The 22685-nt window shown below is 51.9% G+C and overlaps 1 protein-coding gene across 1 annotated transcript; it reads left to right on the plus strand.

Annotated features, from left to right (window-relative positions):
* The first annotated feature begins 447 nt into the window (after positions 1–447).
* LOC122368001 lies at positions 448–20869 on the plus strand. Its single transcript, XM_043341589.1, has 12 exons — positions 448–854; positions 3513–3665; positions 9424–9591; positions 10640–10817; positions 13987–14231; positions 14527–14644; positions 15090–15171; positions 16329–16419; positions 16736–17026; positions 17359–17528; positions 18068–18257; positions 18760–20869. The coding sequence occupies exons 1-12, from the start codon at positions 852–854 to the stop codon at positions 19021–19023; spliced, it is 1953 nt and encodes a 650-aa protein (XP_043197524.1). The 5' UTR covers positions 448–851; the 3' UTR covers positions 19024–20869.
* Positions 20870–22685: the final 1816 nt, after the last annotated feature.

Here is a 22685-nt window from a genome sequence, read left to right on the forward strand (position 1 = left end):
CTAAGGACACGTAAAAGCTACGCGTTGCTGTAGAGTGTCTGCTATTGTCAAATACAAATTCAAATACAAATACAAATGCAGACGAATGGGATGCTGCTGAAGAAAGCGAGGGTGGACGGGGATTAGGGCGAACTCATCAAGGCTGACAGTTTGATCGGTTGAGTGCCCCCTCGTTCCGGTTCTGTCCGATGGAATGAACATGCATTGCTCAATATCAACAGTTGCGGGGAGCGGCTCACCAGCTGGTGGGGCCTTTAGCCCTGTGTCTCCCTGTATCCTCTCTTCTCTTGGTCCGAATCAATCAAAATAATCAAAACCTTCAAACCTGAGGCGCTCATCAAATTGTTCGGATCGTTACTTCAATCGGTTCGGTACTCGGTAACCCCAGCACACTGCGGTGTAATAGGTTGCAGCCGGCAGCGTCCTCTTTTCTGTTAAGGCTAGACTTCGCGCTAATGAACTATTATAGGTGGCAGCACAATTGCGGTTACGGGCGCTCCAGTGCTCGGGCTGTTGTCTTTATCAGTACGGGCCACGGGGGCGGCCCGGGCCCCGGCCAGCTTTCCCGCAGCTGTTTTGTGCATTGTTATAGGCTTGAGGTGAACTAACACCGGATCTGCCTATGGCTACACTACTGTCTATGGGTCAACTGACTGCTTTGGTTCAACTTGATTCAGCTTGGATCAACTAAGCGGCGCCCGGCGGCGAAAGTGAACGTGATCCCCGTTCGTGACGTCACAGTGGAAGTGGGTCAGTGGTGAGGAAGGTATCCGAGGCGAGTGTGGGGCTAGTTGAACATGTGAATTGAGTGCTGGCACTGCCCGAAGAGGTTCAACCATTGGATAACGTGAATGGTAGGTTCGTACAATTGTTTTTAAATCATATTTTTGTGTGGTTCATTTTTTATACGCTGATAAATGGTGGTTGCTGTCTGCGCTGCTTTCGCCGCTTCCCCTCCCACTGTCTGTCTGCTCCCACTCTTTTGAAGTAGGTTAATAGATTAAATAATAATGTAGCATTTCTTGTCAAATATTGCTAATTCTATTTACACAGTATGAAATTGACTTCAGTTTAGGATGCATTGCATTATTGTTTGAGGCTTGGGTACTCTCAATATTGATATTGCCAAACAATGTATTTTCAGTGTGATCTGACTTATTGTGGACTAAGGACTGAGATATCCTTTGGTAGCTAGGCAAAGTGGTAAACAGCTATTTCATTTTGTCTCCAAAAATTATGTTGGAGCCTGTTGCCACATCCAGATGCTCACAACATCAAAAGCCGTGACTCGAGCTTGAGGAACCTGAGTTGGGGCAATTGGATGAATGCCGATAAAGAATAGATCAGCGATGCTTCTGAAAATTTAAATCATGTTCTGAGAATTGAGATGATGTATGTCAGCTCAATTAAATGTAAGTTTATATTCAAGTTTTTTGCTTTGAGCATAAGGATGGAATAGAAACCCAAAACCATTTGGTAAAATTGGTTCCTAAGCTTTTGAGTGGCAATTGGCAATTAACTTGCAACAGCAACAATTCTATGTGCATTGTGCAACAATGATATGATATGTGTAATTTCTATCAAAACCTGTTGAACTTTGTTTTATATGTTCATTTTTTGTACCAGTTTGTCTGGCTAGTTTTTGCCAGTGTAAGGCAATTACTTGTTATTAGTAGTTGAGTTCTTAAATTTTATCTGGGGCTAAAATTCATACTGGTTAATGGTTATAAGGCTGTGTTAATTGCAAGCTCGCGCCTCGCTGTTATTGATAATGAAGGAAATGCACCTTGCAGCCTACAGGGCCTTCAATTAAATATGTAACCTATGTTCTTTTAGGTAAACCTGTCTTAGAACAATTCCTTAAGTTTTTCTGTCCTGTATGCAAAAATTTAAAGTCATTTGCACTACGATTCACATATATTTATTGTCAGCTCTGTTACATGGACTGTATTTGAAGAAGAACTGCTGGTCAAGGTGTTGATGAATTGAAAAGATCCTCCTTCTATCCCTTCTATAACGCATGGATTGATTCCATCCATTGAATTCCACGCTGGATTTGATTGATCCAGTTAAATCCCAATGGCCTCAGTCAGTTATTTAGTACAAAGCATAGCTGAAATTATATAAGATGGGGTCAACCATAAAACAATGCTAAGCCCTGTTATCAATTTCCACGAAACTCAGTCCCTCCACATCCTCTCTCCTCTCTCCTTTTCCCTCTATCCGCCGACGTACGCGTCGGGCGGCGCTAACTGGTTCGCCGCAACTGTTAACGGTATCGGCGGCGCTGCCGGACCGCGGCCGGTGGCCGGTTTCCAGCTGCCGGCACGTGCCTACCGGAACGGACGACACGTGTGCTCGGGGGCAGTGTACTCGGGCGTCCTGGCACTGCTTCCGCGCGGCTGTGCCGCTCACGGTCCGTACCTGAGCGATGCCTTGACGGTGGGGTCCCCGTTCGTGAGCCCCCCGTTCGTGAGGGCCCCGTTCGTGATTTTCCCCGCCCGCGTTTTACCCACCCGCGAGGCGTCCAACCCGTGAGTTTTCCGTCAGTGAGGTCCCATCCGTGACGTCCCCGTTCGTGAGGCCACTGCCTGCGGCAACATCCTCGGGACATGTATGATGGGCACCGGCAGGACAACGCATAGGCGATTTGGGCTTTGCATTGTCAAGTCATGGACATTTGCATTAACCTCAAGACAGTGTAATGCCCATAAGCGAAGTCACTCCATTCGGAATATGCATAATGGAGCGTACACGTGATGTTTGTCAACTTCCACGGCCTTGCAACTCCCATGCCGCCAAAGCCACCAAAACGAGCTCTACTTCTACAAACTTATGTTATGACTACCATGTGGCCAGTTGCTGTTACTGAGACCTAGCGAAGTCTGGCATTGGGTTGTATGTATACCGCTGAATTCCTGTTACCACACCGATCGCACTGTTTGACCCGGCAACACTGAAGTGACCTACATTGCACCGGCGCGCAGCCAGGCTCGTCCTGAATCTGATACGGTAAAACGTCACGCCCGGTGGCGTCACACACATTTTTGTGACGTATTGCCCGTTTGGTGCGTGAGTCGTGACGGTGTGCGACTCCATTGTAACGTTTGACAAGTTTGGTGCGTTACGTTCTGACTCAGTTACGACTTACGTCATTTGGTTATGGTAACGCGATGCGACGGGTAGCCGTGTTTTGTGTTGTGTTCATGCATGTAAAGTTGATCTCAGTGACCTTAGTGTGTCGATTTGTGCCCGTGGTGTATCTTTGTGACCACGATGAGTGTATATGACCATAATTTGTTAATGTGACCATATGTGACTGCGTGACTAGGTATGTGTCAGCGTGACCGTAATGAAGGTTATAACATTCTTTGACTATCGTAATTTGTGTCTTCGTCTGTGTATGACCATATTGTCATATTGTTTTTATGCGTGACTGAAGTGTAACCGACGTGTGTCTCTATAACCGACCATGCCTCTTTGGCTCATCCTGACATCCCTCTCTTCTCCAGGTGCCGACCATGCTAGACACGAACCGCGAGCACCTGGTGTGGCCCGGCGTACCGGCCGGCAGCCGTGCCGTGAAGCCGCTCTTCATCAAGAATGGCTCCGACACGGATACCATGCAGCTCACACTGGCCATCCAGGACAGTCCGCACTTCAAGGTAGGATGACGGGATGGATAGCGAGCTGGTTGATTGTATGGCTGGGTGATGGTCTGGCTGGCTGGTTGGTGGTATGATTTGTAGACTGGATAAGTGGTTGGGTAGGTGGATTGAAGGCTGTTTGGTTGGTTGGCTGGTCGGCTGGTTGGCTAGTTAGGTCCTTCGACTTCAATCAGCGCCGAAGCGTAACCGATGTTGTATTAGAGGAAGCCGACGCCCTATGTCGGCAGTCGTGCCGTTCCAGGTCTTTCACCTCGACATACTAGCAGCTTTGCAGTAGAGGATGTCAGTCAAGGTTTCGCCAGGCCGGTGAAGGTATTCGTTTCAAGGGAATGGTAGGTGGCCGTGGGAAGGGGGAGACCTCTAAGGGAACGATTTGTTCGTAATAAGTGTTACCTGTGGCGTTTATTATATGTATGTTCCTAATCACATTGCGTTCCAAATCACGTTATATAAACCAGCTGTCAGTTCCCCAAGCTTTGCGCCCATAATGCAACACCGGGGAGATGAACAACATTAACTCGTTGACCTTCATTCCGGAATCCCGCAAAGCTCCTGCTTCCCTAAGTTCATCCGGCGGTCAAGGGCACCAATATGTTGCATCTAACCGCAGAAATGGCTTTGGTCAGGTCTAATCTGCCAGGTTTTGATCTGAGGAAACCGCAGACCGCCGTCGCACGGTCGGACGGTATCGGACAGTGGGTTTATAAGGCGCCAATGTGATCCATCCGCTACCGGCTGCTAATGGAGTTGAAGGCACCGGACTGTGAGTCGATCCCATACCGTGATGCCATCGAAGGTGCATGTTTTTTTTTCTGGTTTCTTCCGACGTGTCAACTCTGTGAATGAGAGAATCTGAGAAAACGTTCGTGAGAGACTGCTTCCGTAGTTATTGATAAGGATCTACCTACCAAGGCTCCATAGCAGATGAGGATGACTATATAAATGAATCACCTTCATAATTATATGCAGATTATATAGCGCTTCGGTTTCCAGTACATCTCTGCCAATCCAGAGCTTAAGCCGTCCAGGGCATTGGCGTCTAACTACGTAGCAGCTCACCTGCAATCTGCAATCCGTGATGAAAAGCGATAGTTGCATCAGACGCGTGTGGAGTTGCGTGGCGGCTCGCGCGGCGCACATTCTGCCTGCATTGTGGGCGCAGCGGCGGCGAGCCAGCGCGGTGCGTCCACCGGCCGGCTGCCGTGCCGGTTATACTCGTGCCCGCCGGCCGGTGCAGCGGCCGGCGTGACCCAGTTGACACACGGTCGGCTGCCTGGCTGCGCGCCTCAGCCGGGTGGCACTGTGTTGAGAGGTGTGAGTGATGACGTCGGGTGACGTCATCTCGGCACTAGTCAGTGGATACACTGAAGCTGAGATCCATGTGATGACGTCATAATGTTATGTCTGTACAATATACACCTCACAGGCATGATAAAAGAAGCAGCGAGGTGATCGCGGGTACGACCATTGACGTACGTAATTTTTGACGCTGTTGATGCGCAAGGCTATCCTACATGAGAACCCACTGTTGGATGCTGTTATGAGTCCCGAGATAAGTTTTTCTTGTAATCGGAGCCCCTTTTTGTGGGCGCTCTGAGCGACGACCACAGATGTTTTTGTGGCTCATCGGATGTATATCATTGGTCGCTGTCGGTACAAGTACAACGCCGACCTAATTCCTCGCGAATTTGATCCCTGTTGCTCATCTGTCGCTCACGATTCTCGTGGTTTGCATACGTTTATTTATATGAGGTGCGGGAAAAGATTTCGGCGGTAGGGCGTCGTAGGAAAATAATAGCTTCCTATATGAGGCATTGTAATGTTTTTTTTTTAACCTCAGTTTTGCAAGAATCTAAATGCTGCTTTGGCATGTCCGTTGTCACAGTTGTCAACATTAGGTGGTGTGGAAATGTGGTATGCTCATTAGCATGCATACTGCAATTGCATAGGTATGCTGACACACCCATCCTCTCCTACTATGAACGTCAAACCCCTTGAGACCGTACTTTTTTGCGATAATTTTTAAATGCGTCAACTTTTGTTGACAATATTCTGGCAATGTATGTTTCAGAACCTGCCGAAACTTTTATTACTAAGGTATTTTGACGCCAAACGATTATGGAAGGTACTTCTCATTCACTCGTAATGCTAAGGTCAATTCAGGCCCGGGCAGAGGCTTGCGCTCGGCCACACTCGAGCCCCGCCACCAGCGCCATCTGCTCTAAATGCCATCTACCAGCGCCCGCTACCGCTACCAGCCACCGCCCACCATCAAGCCTGAATGGAGCGAGAGACGCGAGTGACCGGTCGCCGGGCAAGGAGCGCCGGAGGGGTAGGGCGGAGCTTAGCGCTGACGTCATTGCGTGGCTCCGCCCCATGAGCGCGTAGCCTCTACCCAAACAGCAGATTCGTTCCGTGAAATTTAACATTACGAGTGAATGAGAAGTACCTTTCATAATCGTTTGGCGTCAAAATACCTTAGTAATAAAAGTTTCGGCAGGTTCTAAAACACACATTGCCAGAATATTGTCAACGAGAGTTGACGCATTTAAAAATTATCGCAAAAAAAGTGGGGTCTCAAGGGGTTTGACGTCCATAGTAGTCTGGCGTAGTTTCGTACCTCTCAGGTTTATTTGCATTTGTGCACCGATGACCGCCTCAGTTCGGACGCTCCAACTCCTAAATCATCATCGTCATCGCTTACATTTGTTTGGGCTCTCTCTGGGTAGCTGAATAGACGCTGCGGACTGTACCGTCTCAGTCTCCGTCACGCTAGTCTCCGTAGCGGGTCGCGGGATCAGCAGTGCCTCTCCCCGTGGGGTCACAGGGGTACGTTGGGTCACCGGGCGCGCAGCCGGGTCACCGGGTGGGGGAACCCAGTGGCAGCTCCCGCCACGACACGCCAGATTAGGGTCACGGTCAGTACAGTACGAATACGGTGATACAGAGAGTGCTGGGGTGCGGACTTTCCGAGGCTGTGTCGGCAGAAAGCCGCGGATGATGTCGGAAACGGGCGACTGCTGGTGGGATATTCGGGAATTGGGAGGAGTGACCGCCAGCAGTGTTGCTACTAGTGCTGGTGCCGTATCAGTGCTGGTGCCTCCTGAGTTGGTGTCTGTTGCTGTCAGCAGTGATCTTAGCCCTTTTACCCATTGACGCTACAAATGAAGGTTATGCACAGTGATACTGCCAATGACCCTGTTATGGGTAATGGTGGTTTTGTGTCGTTTTATGACAGTTATACTGGCCTCGGTGCCTATGCCGGCGCTGATCATGTATCGATGCTGCTGTAATGTAGGCGCAACGTGGTGCAGGGTCCGTTGATGCCATGGGGGTCTGACATTATCGGTGGGTAAAGTAGGCCAGCTAATGGCGCATTGCGACAGCAGAAAGTCGATATTTACCGTCGACGGGACCGCGAGCCATGAATGCCTGCGTGGGATTGCTTCCTGCCTGTTATTGGGTGGATACTGACGAGAATTGGATTGTCGCATCGATCTTGGGAGGGTTAGTAGTTGCTTATCCTTGTAATCCAGACAATTATCAATGAACATAATGGCCCGAGGGTTATATGCGTGATTCAAAGTGACAAATGGAGTACGCTTCACATCAACTTCATCGCTTAGGACATAGGTCACTGTCGTCAGTCATGAACCGATCTGCTGAGTCAAAATATTCGTCAGTTGCGGTATCTCTCAAGAGGTCGATACGGTCTCAGTCAGACACGTTTCATCGGTGTTCTCTGGACTCCTCCCCTCATTCCAGCGAGTTCTGGCCTCTATTCTCATCGTCTTTGTCTCTCCCCTGGGCCCTGCTGTTACCTCCGTGCTCCTCCCCGATTGTGAGGCCCCGGCTCGGTGAGCCGATTCCACAAACCAACCAGGCCCGGCTTAGCGCGCCACCTCCGCGCGCGCGCGACTCGGCGCGCCCTCTCGGCTCGGCGCGCCGCGCGCGGTTCATGGGTCCGCCGGCTGCTGGGGCCCGCTCCTGGAGTCTGGACGTGACCTTGGCACCGTTCACGGCGGCTGGCCGGCGCGCCGCGCGGTCAGCTCGGCCAGCTCACACACGTGCTGCTTCGAGCCCGGGGCCCTGTTCAAGTGCTCTGCGGCCGCCGCGGCTCCCGCGGCCGGGAGGCGGAGCCTAATTTCGGGTAGGTTGAACACCCTCGCGGCTGCGGCCGCTGCGGCCGGCGACGAGAATGGCACAGTTATTTTGGAAGGAGATGCTGATCAAAATTGTGTGTGTGATGGCTATATAATGGCTTTATCACTTCAATTAGTACCTTTTTGAAGCAATTATTCCTTAACAACATATCAAATCAACCGAGACAAAGAGCGAAATCCGCAATGTTTTGTCTCACGCGCGCAGTTTATGTCGAAGTTTCCCTGCGGTCGCTCCCGAGCGACCGCGGGAGCCGCAGGAAGAGCTACGCATTACCCAGAATGCTGCTCTCGCCTGATTGGCCGCCAGCTAAGCTCCGCCTTTTTGGCCGCGGGAGCCGCGGCGGCCGCAGACACTTGAACAGGGCTCGGGGCTCCGCCGGGCGCGGCCACTCCGCGCCGACCGGCCGGCCGTCCCCATGGAATGCTGCCGCTTCCCCAGGGGCGCCCGAGCTCTCCCCAGTCCTCCGGTACTCTCTCTCCTCTCTCTCCGCCGCGGCTCCCATCAGTGACCTCTTTGGATGGGGCTATTGGCGTGGTTCCAGGAAAGACTCGGCCGCAAAACACCGAGAATCAATATCCGCCTGATGATTTTTCTTTTCTTTTTTCGCGGAACCCAACCACATCTCATCGACTTGTTGTGTTTTGTGGTGGGGCTAGACAGTTTACTAAATATCAGTGCCGAGACGTGCTGTGGAGGAACGGAAATGACCTTGGCGGTTTATTGCAGGAGGTACTGTAGGATCGGTGTGGTGTAACTTGAGTGTTCATTTGTTGGTCATTCTAACGCATATGACGTCTCTGTTTATAATTATTCAACTGTGTCTTCTGATGTTATTCAAATGTGAGCTTAGACACGATTCAGGGAATCGTGGCTGCTAGAAATACTTTTTATTATATTTATGTCAACTTGTTTCTCTATTATTAGTATTTTACCGTTTGATGCTGAGGTGGAAACTTAAAAACAAGCATCGCCTACGCACTTCTGTTATTGACGATTGGCGCTCTACGTTTTCGTCATGTGATACCGTCTTCCAGAGGCATTTCCGATGATTTACTGATTGTTCATGTCACGCTATATAAATTTGCCTGTCTATCCTAACTTTTATATCCGCGGGACATCGCTGCTCCGTCGAACCCAGCTTTTATCGGTTACATGATCAACAGCAGACACTGAGCTCCGAATTTAGCCAGCTGTTTCTGTCATATGTCATGGTGTTGATTTATCGTGTCATTTTACAGCTGCTTGGTCGTGGTCCTACGGCGTATGTAAATGGGTCAGTTGGGTTGTTGCGTAAACTACTGGCAGCTCAAGTTGCCTGGGCCTTCTTAGTCTGGCATATTATTGCAGCATGGTACGATGGTAATATAATTATATCGCAATTCTTCTGATATCCAACTCTGACTGGGCAACGCGCGATGTGAATTGTGCATATTAGATATTCAGTCATACACAGAGCAAATATCCTGCCGTGCCCCGTGACCACTGTCCAGCCATGTTTTGTGATCAGCTGTGCTGTTCCCAGCCCTATTCTCTGCCCGTCTACTCCTCCTTTACTCCGCCCTGACCCCCCCCCCCGCCCCTTCTATTCCAGTTCGAGGCGTTCCCGAAGCCGAGCAGCTCTCTGGAGGTGGCCATGCCGCCGCGCTCCGAGCGGAACGTGAACGTGGTGTTCGAGCCGACGTCGTGCTCCTCGTACCGGGGCACTGTGGTGATCCGCACCGGCGGCGGTGGTCAGCTGGAGAGGAGGGACGTCGCTATGGTGAGACGCGGGACGGTTTCAGATCATTATATACTGACTGCGGAGCTGTAGCTCTCAATGCTGTAGCTGTCAATGGAGCTCCGCGTTGTTGACGCGCCCTAAAACCTAAATAAACAACGAGAGCGCTCCATGGTTGAGGGGTGGGCGACTCATGTACCGTTATTCTACCATCGCTTGCATTGGTGCTCTGGTGGTGCAATGATGTACTGACGTACTGGTATGTCCAACGGTTATATGCCATTTTTCTCTGTCAATCTAAAGTGTGGTAGCTTCGTTGTGCAAGGATTGGTTCATGCGAGTATAAACATTCAGATATTCTCCCCTTCCTATTTATCATATTGCAATGACTCCATGTCCCTGCACGGGGAACAACCCAACTGCCTGAATCCGTACGGCAAAACCGATTTCTCTGACCCGCTTTCACGTTGCTTCTCATTTCAAAACGGAAGCCGGCGAAACACTTATAAATAATCGAGTGACGGGTAAGCGGTCTGTTGACCATTCTGGATCTGTCAGTCTGAGAGATACAGCGGCTCTTGTGAGAGGGAGCGCGTCAATGTCTGACGTCTGTGCCCCTCTGAGCAGTGAGGGAGAGTTGGCCCCGGGCCCGGTCTCTGCCCTCCGTACCGTACCCCTGTCAGTGTCGGTAGTTTGTGGAGCCGCCGCTAGGGTGCACTGAAGTGACGTGATCGGAACCGGTATCGCTCTGTTGATGCCGCTGTTATTATTGGTGCTTGTTGGTGGTGATCGACCTGTGGTGTTCCACTGATCTCGTCTTGAATTTCTTGTACCCTCACTATTCCACCATCCTAGTCACAATCGTAAATTGCCTTCTTATCCTCTCTCACATCTGCCAATCGTATTTCATCCATCCATTTGCCTCCTCCCCTTACTATTTTGTATCTCACTGACCTCTGCTCGATTCAGCTGTGCCTCATTCCAAGTTGCCATCCCGCCCCGCCCGCCCGTCTAGCGCCCCCTGCTCGTCTCCATCCATACTGCCACCTGTCTGGCCCACTGACCCGCCCACCCCGCCCCGCCCCGCCAGATCCCTCTGAGCGGCTACGGCGGCGCCTCGGACGTACAAATCTACGTCAACGCGCGCGAGGCGGGCCGGCCGTGCCTGAGTCTGAACGCGGCCGGACCGGGCGGCACGCGACTGGCCACCTTCTCCATCGCCAACATCGGACAGCGGGCCGCCTACATCAAACTTCTGGCGTTCACAGGTAGGTGAGGGGACTGGACGGAGCGGGAGAGGGATGAGGGATGCCGTGGGTGTGGGGTATGACATACTGGGGAGGGTTGGAGTAGACGTATGGGCGTGACTTTGTGTCTGGGGATAGTTGACTTGTAAGGCGTTAGTTCGGTTGTTTATGAGGTGATATTGAAGGGTTGAACGAATCTGATATGTGCAGTGCGGGAGGGGCTTTGGCTGGATGGGATGAAGACGGTGATTGATAGTTTGGGTCGCTTTTATTGATAAGGAAGGAGACCCCCTAAACCCAATATGGTTGCAGAGTAGTATCATGTTTATTTTGTTTGGCTTATGTGTTAAAACTTTACGTTGTGGCACAAGATCTATGGTTGGTCTAGTGTCAGTACTCACGGTAGATATGATATTTTGGGGGATGCATTATACATTTATTGTATTGTTAGGTAATATAGAGTGACAACCTATGGATACTTTTGTGTCGGAGATCCACGCAGGGATTTTTTTGTAAGGTCAACGTTAAACATTTATTTGCTTATTGAACTCTGCCATAATCTCTTCATTTATGACAGTCCTGATCCTAGCGTCGGGACATTAATTCTGGTCCATTTTGAACGCGGCATTACGGCCTGTACCGGTTAGGGCCTACGCTGTTGTGTGTTGAACTCCGTGTCAGTCAGTCTAGATCGTGTCTGCGGACATTTTCGGCTTCGTCTGCTTTTTTGCCGAGATTTAATTTTACAGAACATCGTGCGTGTCTATCCGATTCTTAGCAGGGGACAGCCAGCAGATCGTGTGTTCGTTTACGCTGATTGATGTCTAAACTGGGGTGAACAATGTGTCCGTATTTTTATTGTATCTTGCCTGGTCCCGTCACTAGTGCTCTTGAACTTGGCCGTGACCGTGACGGGCTCGATCTTTGTTCGTGTGTGATCGGACTGGCCGCTCTCTTATCTAGACACTGAGTGTGGGACACGAGAGGCATGCCTACGCGTTAGAGACACCTTCTGTCCTTTGTGCCATGGTTTGCTCAATTTACGTGACACGTGCTGAAACGTTTACTTCATTCTAACGAGAAACAGTATCTAAAGCGCATGCATTCGTTAAAAAGGTGTAGTGCTTACAAACACTTTCTTGAGATTTGCCCTTGAAAGGTTCAAAGCCCTCCGGGAAAGCGACTCCTGACGCGGCGATTCTATGAATGCATCTGATAGCGCGGATTTGTTGCGGTTGTGTTCCTAACTGGCTCCGTTTGATGGGTGTCTATCGCTTCACTCGGTCTCGGATTCCCCAAAGTTTAGCACGCCACGGGTGGTTAGCACGTGCCTGGAGACGTACTCGACACAGGGGAACGACCTGCTAGTCCGGGCGGATCCGTCCTGAAGAGTGCGTGGTCGTTCTCTGTTTCTCTTAGTTACTGAAGTGATACGATGTGAAGGTGAAACGGTGGTTGTGAAGCGAGAAGAGGTAAAACTTGAATAGAGGTGCGTGAACGTCTAGATTTTATCAGTACTCTTGATGGTGTCTTTCCTGTGTCAGAGTGGTTGGTGTTTCGTAAGAGCGCATAGCGGGCCGGTTGGTACTGTAGTCGCAGCTTTCTGATATTTCTCACCAGCGACATACACAGGCATTAGTGAATCTACGAATGTTATCGACATATTTTGCTTTAGTTTGGGTTTCATTACCGCCTTAGTATCCCCGTTCTAGCTTCTCATAGTACATACGTAGTTATTGACCAGCAATGTGCATTCTACAGTTTACCGACGAACGATATACTTTTGCAACACACCGTTGTAATGGAGTGTTGCATCTCTAGTCGGTGGCGTGCTCGGAGGGAAGCCTACGACGTTTTCCCGGCGTCTCGGACGGACAGATGCGCCGCTGCCCGGGTGCCGGCGCCCCGTCGGCCGCACCGCGCTGCCCGGCGTCGGACCGGGACGACCGCCGTGGACGGGAGTGGACGGCGGACGGTGGATTGTTGACCGGAGACGGTGGACAAGAGAAAGTCGTCTTTAGGAGTGGAACAGGTGGACGGTTGCTGATGGAGGATCGACGGTGGACGGTGGACGATTTGATTGTAGACGGAGAAAATGACGAGTGGCTAATGGCTGATGGACGCTTGTCCTTGAACAGATATTGAATTGAATTGTGGACGGAAAAGGAAGATCTGCGTCCTGAAGTTTGATATGCCATTCTCAGAGACCTCAGTGTACCTGTTATGGACTCGGGAAGTGGACTCTGGAACAGTGTGATTATCAGAGACTTGTGTTCTCCCACAAGCCTTCTTAGTGCGGCGTTGTGACCCGAAGAACCCACCCCTTCAGTCTGCCCACCTCACTCATCTATAGCCCGAGCAGACCGTCGTCTTTCTGCGCAGTAACCTGACCTCTGTGCGGCGCCCTGCGCCGACAGCCGGGCCGGGCCGCCGGGTGGGGAGGATGGCCGGGATGCCACCGTCCGGGTGCGGCTCCCCTCTGACGGGGCTACCACTTCAGGATGACTTGCTGCCGGATCTGTTTGTGGATTGTAAGTGGGGCTGAGATGTTCGTCTCTCGCTTGGTTTGTGTTTTCGAGCTGAATTCTGGATTGGATATGAAATTTGCACTGATGTGCAGCTGGCCACATTGTAGAAGACCTGCAGTCATTATATAGAGTTGACTTAATCAGATAATGAGAGTCAGTATGTTTATGTTTCTCAATCGTGACTGTGTTCAGCCATGAAGGTGACCACGATCATTGGTTGACTCTTTATGGTAGTAATGTTCTCGTCTCACTGTTCACAATAATTTATTGCTGGGGAGTACGTCAATCAGTCTCTCTTTTCGCCTGAACGCACTCTGATGCGTGTCTGTTAATACCATCCTCCATCCCCCGCTCTGACTTCTGCAAATGATCGGCGCTCTGAGTTCCGTGTAACCGTTGCATTGTCTTTGTACTTTGCTTTGTAACCTACGCAGAGCGGTATACTTGTACCTTACAATTATTCATTAACTACTGAACGGTGCTAGCTGGCTTGTTTTGTCATTATTTCAAAAAGCATCATTCACCTTCAAACGGCGATGGAAACATGAGATGACAGCCCACCGCACTGATACAACTGTTTTCTTGGAATTATATCTACCGCTCTATGCGATCTGTAAAGGTATCATCATGCCCTAACCACCCTCCCTCCTCTTTATCTCCAGACCTGAGCTGCGAGCGACCGCTGCCGGCTCACCAGGCGTCCCTGCACCCCAGCGAGTTCATTCTGCGCCCGAGCGACTCGCGTCAGGTCAGCGTGGTCACGCCGCCCGTCTCGGACGTACAGGATGTCGGTGCCGTGCTGGTACTGAGCGGTGACGAGACACTGCGACAGGAGCTCCGCCGGCGTCCGCCCGGCGCGCCGCCCAGTCCGCATACACCCGATAACCTCAGGAGCGTCAACTTTCAGGTGTGGAGAGGGAGAGGGGAGGTGGGAGAACGGCAGGGAAGGAGAGTGATGACGAAGGGAGGGAGACGGGACGAGAGAAAAAAACTGGAGGGAAAGAGGGACGGTAATGGAGAGGACGTATCCTAGACCCAAGTTCTACACGTATTCCAAAGCGTCGAGTTTCACTGTTATATGTTTCTTTTTGACTGACATTGTGACTTTGCATTGGCCTGTGTTAGCTGCTGTGAGTGGCGCGTCTTACTGAATATCTCCTAGCCCAGCGGCCTGACTTGACCGCTGTCCCGCGCCGCCACAGGCACCATACGACGGGGAGTCGCAGGACAACCAGGCCGGATCCTCGCTGGAAGCGTCCATTGACAAAATGGAGGACATCTTCTACTCCAACATGAAGAAAACAAAGCTGCCTCTCAAGTGTGAGTGCCTCCTGGGGTCTCTAGGGATTTCTGAGCTGCCTTAGCGCAGTAAAAAAAAAAGATGAAGGATGCGTTTAGCTGTTTTGTAATGATTTATTGTATCTTTTATGTTTGTATCGGTTGCAAGCTGGTACCGACAAGGCATTTAAAAGCAGGGCTGCGGAGTCGGAGTCGGAGTCGGTCGGAGTCGACAGTTGTGACCGGAGTCGGAGTCGGAGTCGGAGTCGATATTGGAAACCCCAGTCGGAGTCGGAGTCGGAGTCACCGAAAATCCATCGACTCCGCAGCCCTGTTTAAAAGGGGGTCGTTTTATTAATTTGTCACATAAGATTACCTCCGTTGATCCCAGTATAAATATAATTCCCTTTTCTCTGTTGGGCTTCTACTGAACTTATATGGACTGTACCATTTGGTGCTGATCTGACCGACACCATGTCCTCCACAGACCTGCCTCGGCCGCCGGCGCAGGCGCCGCAGCTGCCGCCACCGCAGCCCAAGCCGCACGAGATGTCGACGCCCTACAGCAGGTAGGAGCGCGGGCTGACTGGTCCCCTCCCCTTATACTTACTGGCCCGGGCGAGGCATAGGGTAGGGCGCGGGGGTCCTGCCTGCTCTGAGTTCGGAGAAAGGAGAAAGCTGTCTAGGAAAGCGGATGTCTGTGGTTATAGGATGAAGGGCAGACGGCTATGGGGGAGTTTGAGGCAGTGTAGTGGTGATGATTAATAAGAGATGGAACTTAAATGAGGCTAGTGTGTTCGTGGAACGACCGTTATATAAGATTATATGCCATATGCTACATGTATCACTTGTTATAGTCTTTGTTTGTTGTGTGGGGCGCTCGTTATGGAATATCCACAAAACCAATTATTGTCTGTACATGGCTTAAAGTTTCTTGTTAACGTTGTTTCCTTCCTTTTGCGTTTTCGTTTTGTCCTGATCAGCTGGGTAGTGGGTATTGTAAAGTTTTCATAGCACCGGTATCCCCCGACCCCAACCTCTGACATTGGATCAACGGTCCGTACCGGGTACCCGTTCCCTGCATCACGTTTACGTGTCTGGGCACCCTTCCCATTAGTCCTGCGCCGCCTTCACCTTTCGTGACTGTGCCGTGACCCAGGGGTGGCGTGACGGTCCTGTCACGGCCAGCGGCGGCAGAGTTCCTTCTCTGTGAGCCGACCGGTGACAGATGAATCTCCGGGCCGCTCCGCGCCTCTACCCTGTAGTCGTTCTGCACTCTGCCTCCTGCGACGCGACTTTTCCGTCACCTAGCATTTCAGACTGCCCCCCCCCCCCCCCCACTCAGGAAGCGGTGGTGTGACCTTGTGTAATGTGTCCTTTGAGGCTATACGTATGTACTCATGGACCGTGGCTTGGTGTACGACATCCGGCTCGCGATCTTATGTCCTGTGTGGTCTACGTATTTGTGAATTAGTTTATTTGTCATCATCACCAACTGACAAATCCCCCACAGATGAAGTCAGGTAGTGCGTAAGCTAATGACGTTGTGTGAGCATGTGTCTGGTGTGACTTATCTCACACTGTGTTTGTAACCGTGTGTCCTGATGTTTGTCGATTTATCTTACGACCATTCGACTGTATGTGACCCTGTGTGACCGTGTGCTCTGGTGTCCTGTGTGACAGTGTGACCGGTTTTATGACCGCATGCCCTTACCGTGTCCCTCAGACCCAGTGTGGAGCTGCAGCAGGCGCGGACGCAGCTGCCGGCAGCTCCCACCCGGCCGCTCGACCAGCTACAACAGCTGCAGCGACAGACGGTGAGTTGGCGTGGTTCCAGGGGCATAGCGAGTGAGGTGAGGTAGCCATTTCACTGTTGATGCTTACTGTTTCTTGTGGTAAGAGTAACGCTGCGATCGCACCCAGTGTTAGTAATTTATCGTCCGGACATTTCATGGCGATTTGCTTTTAGCAGCGACGACACTTTGCTGTTGTTCATATGAGTAACTGTTGTGATGTCAAAGTACTATTCGTAGTAGTAGTTAATGCACTCTGATCATGCCTAATATCGATGAGTTACTAGCGGCTGTCGGCCTAACCCACGCAATAACCGCACCCTTCCCCTCGCTCTCCCAGACGCCGCTGGAGCTGACGAAGCGCTCTGCGTCTCCGCTGTCGGCGGTACCAGTGCCGGTGGCGCGGCCCGGCGGTCCCCCCACCGACACCGGATGGTGGCCCCGGCCCCCCGGCCAGCAACAACTCATCAGCGAGCGGGGACAGGCCAAACTGCGGATATCGACTAATCATCTGATGTTCGCGAGGACGCCGCTTGGCACGCCCCGCTCGCTGTCCATCCAGCTGACCAACCTGAGCCAGGAGGTCATCAAGTGGAACATCTTTGGGTACAGCATGCCGTACCTCATCACGGTGAGTGGCGTGGTGGCGTGAGCTCTGGAGACTCAGAGGACAGAAGAGGTGTATGTTCGGTTTGTGGTGCTGAGCGCCGGATTTTCAAACTTATTTGGAGTATTTTTGATGGTATCATGTTTGTGCCGCTTTGTTTCGCTGTTGAAGCTTGTAGCTTTGTCTTCCAATCTTTATGTATTTATTTCTAAACGAAAATCAGGAGCAGGGACAAGCCCCACTGACAGGCGAAGTCAAAAGTACAAATAATCAAACAGTATAGCTTCTATCGCTCTATTCTCCCTGTCGTCTATTCAAAGTCCGCTGACCTATCGCCCCCGTCTCCTTGCCCTCAGGGTGTGAACCAGATGGTCAAGTGCGGCTACGACGTGTTCAAGATGCGTCCCAAGGAGGACTCGGTGCGCCCCGGGGAGACGCTGACGCTGCAGGTGACATTCAGTCCGCCGTACCCCGGTCAGCTGACCCAGCTGTTCCAGCTGCTCTGCAAACCGGCCAAGGAGGCGCCGTGAGTAGTGGTGGTGGTGGGAGAAGGAGGGAAGGGTTGAGTGAATGAGAAAGGTAGAGGATTGTGAGTCAGAAACAGTGCAGTGTGTGAACTTGAGTGTGTGAGTGGCATTAGGTTGGGGTTCTGTGGAGTGCTGTTGCGTTCCTAGGTCGATTTCGGAAGACTGCGTGCTAATTCGCAATCATCTACAATCCTGTCTGGCCTGACCATGCCCTCTGAGCGTTTGGGACCTCTGGCCATGACGCTTTGTATTCACTTCAGCAGACACTCCACAGCAGAGTGTGTTGCTGCGCCAGAAGATTGATATGGTATCCCTTGTACCATTTTGACTCCCCCAACCGTTTTATTGATTGACACTGGACACGTAATAGCCACTCTGCTGTGGAGTGTCTGCTGAAGTGAATACAATACGCTTCTGGCCTTTCTGACCATGCCCCTTTTTTCTTTTCTCTATGGCAGTGGCCAGCCGATGGTGGTCTACACGCTGCCCATGCAGATCTTTGGCCGCTGTGTATAACTGACCTGTATCCCTCCCACAGTGGTCAGCCGATGGTGGTCTACACTCTCCCGGTCCAGGTGTCTGGCCGCGGCAGTATCCTGGACGAGGGTGAGGACGAGTCAGACCTGATCACGGCGCCGCTGCACGTGTCGCAGGACTACCTCTTCTTCCGCCACTGGTCCATCTGCCATAAACTGGAGATCACCAACAAGATGAGGGACGAACTGCCGGTGAGAACCGAGGGCTGGAGTGGGAGGGCAGCTGTCTTGATTGCTTGTCTTGATTGTGCTGGTTCACGGGTGGTGCTGGTGATTGTGTAGTTTGAGCGCTTTATTTCAGGCTGTTTTTTAACGCGCATATTTTGGGTGGGGAGTGAAATCTTATTGTGTCGAGTTTTTAGATTGCTTGATTGATATGTGAAGAACGTTTTAAGTTCAGTTGAAAGTGACAGCTGTGCTATGTTGGTGTGATTACATATGTGATTTATCATCTGATTACGTTTTTTGTTTACGAGGCATTTGAAATGTGTCAAGACGCGTCGTGCGACAGTGTCAGTGCTAAATCTGCTCCGACTCAGCTCCGTGAAAACTTGAGCCCTATCACGTGACCCACATCCTGAACTCGTTGCTGCATCGTTCTCACTATTACGTCAGCCGTCTACCTGTGTCCTCCCTCTACCGCCTGACCTATCGTCTGTCGCTCCGTTCTAACGTCCCGTCTCTCCGTTTCCAGGTGGAGTACCGCGTCTCCGGTCCGTTCAAGGTAGTAGCCGGCCCCAACGAATCCACTCTGATGGACCTCACCGAGGGTCACATGATGGCTCCATCGCAGCGCTACGTGCAGATGTACGTCTACTTTTGTCCGGAGCAGGCGGGAGCGTTCTCCGGCCAGCTCAAACTGTGGCTGAAGAGCAGCGGCTGGCGCCATCTGGTGCGGCTCGAGGGGACCTGTCAGGATGTGGACCATATGCTGCAGATTCCGCCGCCCACTGGGTGAGGCGAGCGAGCGAGGGGAGTCAGAGGTCGCTTTAGTCGCCGGGCCCGATGCTCGCCGCTCGCCAGTCGTCCCAGCCAGTCGTCGCTGCCAGTCGCCTCTGGTGATTTAAAGTCTTGGTGATGTTAAGGATGGTGACAGAGCAGATGGTGACGCGGTGAAGGCAGGAGGTGGATTGTGGTGAGACTGGTGAGGAAGAGACGCTGCCTACCGACGGTGTTGGTGAGGTGCCACCGAGTGCAATGTGGGAGTGATTTGACCCGGCCTGACCCGAACCGAGGTCGTGGAGTCAGTGACTTGACCTGACCCGAGGTCACGTGAGTCCAGGAGACCGACACTGCCGCTGCGAGCCGCCGTAAAGTGCTGCCTCTAAGTGAATGGTACAACTCTTGAGTGATCGCCGGGTCGGTCCAGTGCAGTGATGGACTTTGAGAGGAGTTACGAGGGAAGTGCTACGGAGCCGTGTGTTGGTATTGTGTTGTTTTGTTACGATTGGTCGATGGAACAGAGGGACTCTTGACACACGCACTGCCGACTGCTGTACGAAACGGATTGACGGTCGACTGGCGAGGGGTACGAATATGCACTGCTGGTGTGGAACCGTCGGCGGTCGGAATGGTCTGAGGCTGATTTGGATCGTGACCTCACCGGCCATTGTAGCGCCGAATACGTACGGTATTGGCAGCCCTTTTCTCTGGGACTTTTTCACGTCAGTGTTCGATTTCGATCGGTTGGCTGTCTGACGGACTCTCTTGTTTCGTCGGACATGGTAATGTAGCGGCTTCGGCTGTCATTTTAGCGGTTCGTGTGGGTTCCGTCAGCTGCCGGCGCGGTCTGAGTATCGTGCTAGCTCAGTGGGTGATCTTGGACACTGCCGGACGGCGGGCGCCCGTCACTCTACCCTCCTCCCCGCTCTCTCTCTCCTACGCCTCAATGTCCGAGCCGTCACGGCACGGATGCCATTTACATCAGCCAGTAATTGAGGAGCATTCTGTAGTACCAACCGACACGGGCCGCGATTTTAGAGGGGTTGGCACAGACTAGACCGATACTGTGTCGTGGGTAGGCGCCTAGTGCTACACGTGTTGTCTAATGCCACACGTGGTGTCTAGTGCTGTACGTGGCGTCTCGTACTACACGTGTCGTTTAGAATTTCGGTACAGGAGTCCTGTAGTCTTCGATCAGCGGTGTCTAGTTCTCGGATGAGTCACGGTGGTCGATTGTAGGGGTTGCCGATCGTGCGCACATGTGCATTGCCACAGCGAACTACGAGCGAACCTGATAGCATCGAGGGTCTGTCTTGCGTTATTTATTGCTGTTCTTGTATTGGTAGGTCGTCGAGAGCAACTGCCCGTTTTTAAAGAGTACGTGGTGGATGGATGGGACTGATTACTGTTGAATCGCATGATGCATATTTTTATTTGTGAAAGCCTATGGAATGAGAGGGAACAAATGACTTGTCGACTGGTACAGAATCGGAGTATATCCATCTTGAAGTCAGCGCGCCGAGGGACAGGATTCAGTCAGTGTGTGGATGCAAGCTCAATGTGAATCTGGTGATGATTGAAAGAGCGAGTGTGCGTCAAGATCATGTCGAGTTGATTGGGGACTGTGTTGGATATACTCTGATGCCGTGTGGGTCGCGCTGTGGCTGGACTCGGCTGTCTGGGGCCGTCTGAGACAACAGACACTGCCGACTCGCGCGCTGCCCCCCTCGGAGCATGTCTTTCTGTCTGGTGGGCGATCTGGCTCGCCCCTTCAGACACAGGTGCTAATGACAAACGAGTTGTGATTTCAGACGAGTGGGCTCGGGCAATGCATGAGAATACATATTTTTTTCTGAACGATAGCTATTGTTTGTAGGTGACGGGTATGTGTGGCTGTGTTCGGGGAGAATGAAGTTAGCCAGTAGTCAGTTGGTGGAATTGAGATGTTATGATTGGGAGGTCTCAGCCAATGTGTTGTATAGGCAGACCGCGAAGTGACTGCTGAGGGAAAACTACATCACTTGGAGCTCATCCTCGTGGTCTAGGGGTATGACATCCGGCTCATGTTCAGTGCCAGTGGGTTCGGTACTGGTAGGGAGCGACGTGCCTTCACTAAGCCATCTCTCGCCTGACCCTGAATCCGTGAGGAAACTAACATCAGCTCTGTAGGCGATCTTTCAACGTGTCCGCCGTGACTGCGAGCGGACAGATCTTTCACTCCCTTAGTACAAACACAAAGTGGTAGTTTTTCTTAGGTCTGTATTTGGGGTGACCGGCCAACATTCGGCCCACGAAGGACCAGCGAAAAAGCTCATCGGCATGAAGCTGCCACAAGTGACGAGCAACGAGATTCATTAGTTCACAACAATCGGCGATTAAAACACACCATAAACACCACAATGGCCCTGGCTATATCCCTGGGTAACAGTAAATCGCTGAATTTTATTGACACGCTAGACAATAAAAACAATATCAACTCGTTATTATAAAGACAAAACAAACAGAACACCATGTACATTAGCAGCCACAGGTAACACCTATGACGAGAACTCGAGTATCGAGATTGAGTTCAGTACAGAACAACGCACATCGATAACATGTGACAATGCGATTGCGATTGCGAATAATACCCTTCATCGCACGAAAGACTGCGAGCGCTAACAACTGTCGATGTCGTTACATCGACGACGAAAGACGACTAATGCCCGCACGTTAGCACACAATCGGCTATACATCACTGCAGGCTAGAGACGGTCAACACCGTACATCTTTACAATGCTCAGCGCCGCTGAGCTTGTAAGGTGAGTCAGCGGTACAGTATGGCCTTAACACGTCATTACATAAGGTATAACAGCTTAGCTGCAAGTCAAGACCAACGAATCTCGCCCTCACTGTATTCCCCACATCATACCACCCCCATGACCAACGGGCGCTGACAGACAGATGTTATCTAGGGGCACGAGGAGGACGGGGGGGGGGGGGAGTGGCGGCGCCGACCGACGCCAAAGTCGGCGGCCGGGCGCATCTTGCGGGGTGGGATGAGCCTGAGCGCCTGTGAAGCGCAGAGAGAGGGTCTCAGTCAGGTCCCCGGCCGCTCGTTAGATCCATGTTTTCGAGGTCCCGCACCGTAATTACTGAACCCAGCCCCCTGCTGTGACCTGAATACCTCGGTCTCTGGAGGCGGGATGGGCCGCAGATCAGAGGGCGTCAGCTGTGCGCGGCGCTATGCCAACGGGCCGCGGCGGGGTGCGTAGACGGGGACAGTTTTAGGGACGGGGGAACCGGGAGGGAGGCTGACGGCAGTTCAGTACCCTTCCCCGCGGCCGACGCACCAGAAGCCCTCACCAGTGTGCTCCGAGAGGGTGGGACGATCCACGTTGGATCGACAGAAGCACCAAGATATCCTTAACTGACCATCCAACTCGCGACGGCACCATCTCGGCCCTGTGACTTGAGGTGCTACGAAAGGTTGAGGCGAGTGCAGGTAGCGCTGGCTGCTGCCCGACGCAGCAGCCAGCAGCGTGAACCGCCTGCCGCCCCGGTAGGTGCCGTTACGGCCGGGCGGGCAGTCTCCGGTGGCGACAGAGTGTGTCTGCGTACTGCTGTAACCCAGTGCCATCAATACAGCCGCAACAAGGGCTGAACTCGTAAGCAGTTTAATTCCTCATACTCTACCGA

The sequence above is a fragment of the Amphibalanus amphitrite genome, unplaced genomic scaffold, assembly GCF_019059575.1.
Source record: "Amphibalanus amphitrite isolate SeventyFive unplaced genomic scaffold, NRLGWU_Aamphi_draft 000913F_arrow, whole genome shotgun sequence".
Lineage (NCBI taxonomy): Eukaryota > Metazoa > Arthropoda > Thecostraca > Balanomorpha > Balanidae > Amphibalanus > Amphibalanus amphitrite.

Excerpts from the sequence above, each read along its gene's own strand:
- LOC122368001 (XM_043341589.1), top strand. Across the intron at positions 3,666-9,423 it reads AGGACAGTCCGCACTTCAAG|TTCGAGGCGTTCCCGAAGCC; the intron begins GTAGGATGACGG and ends CTTCTATTCCAG. Across the intron at positions 9,592-10,639 it reads AGAGGAGGGACGTCGCTATG|ATCCCTCTGAGCGGCTACGG; the intron begins GTGAGACGCGGG and ends CCGCCCCGCCAG.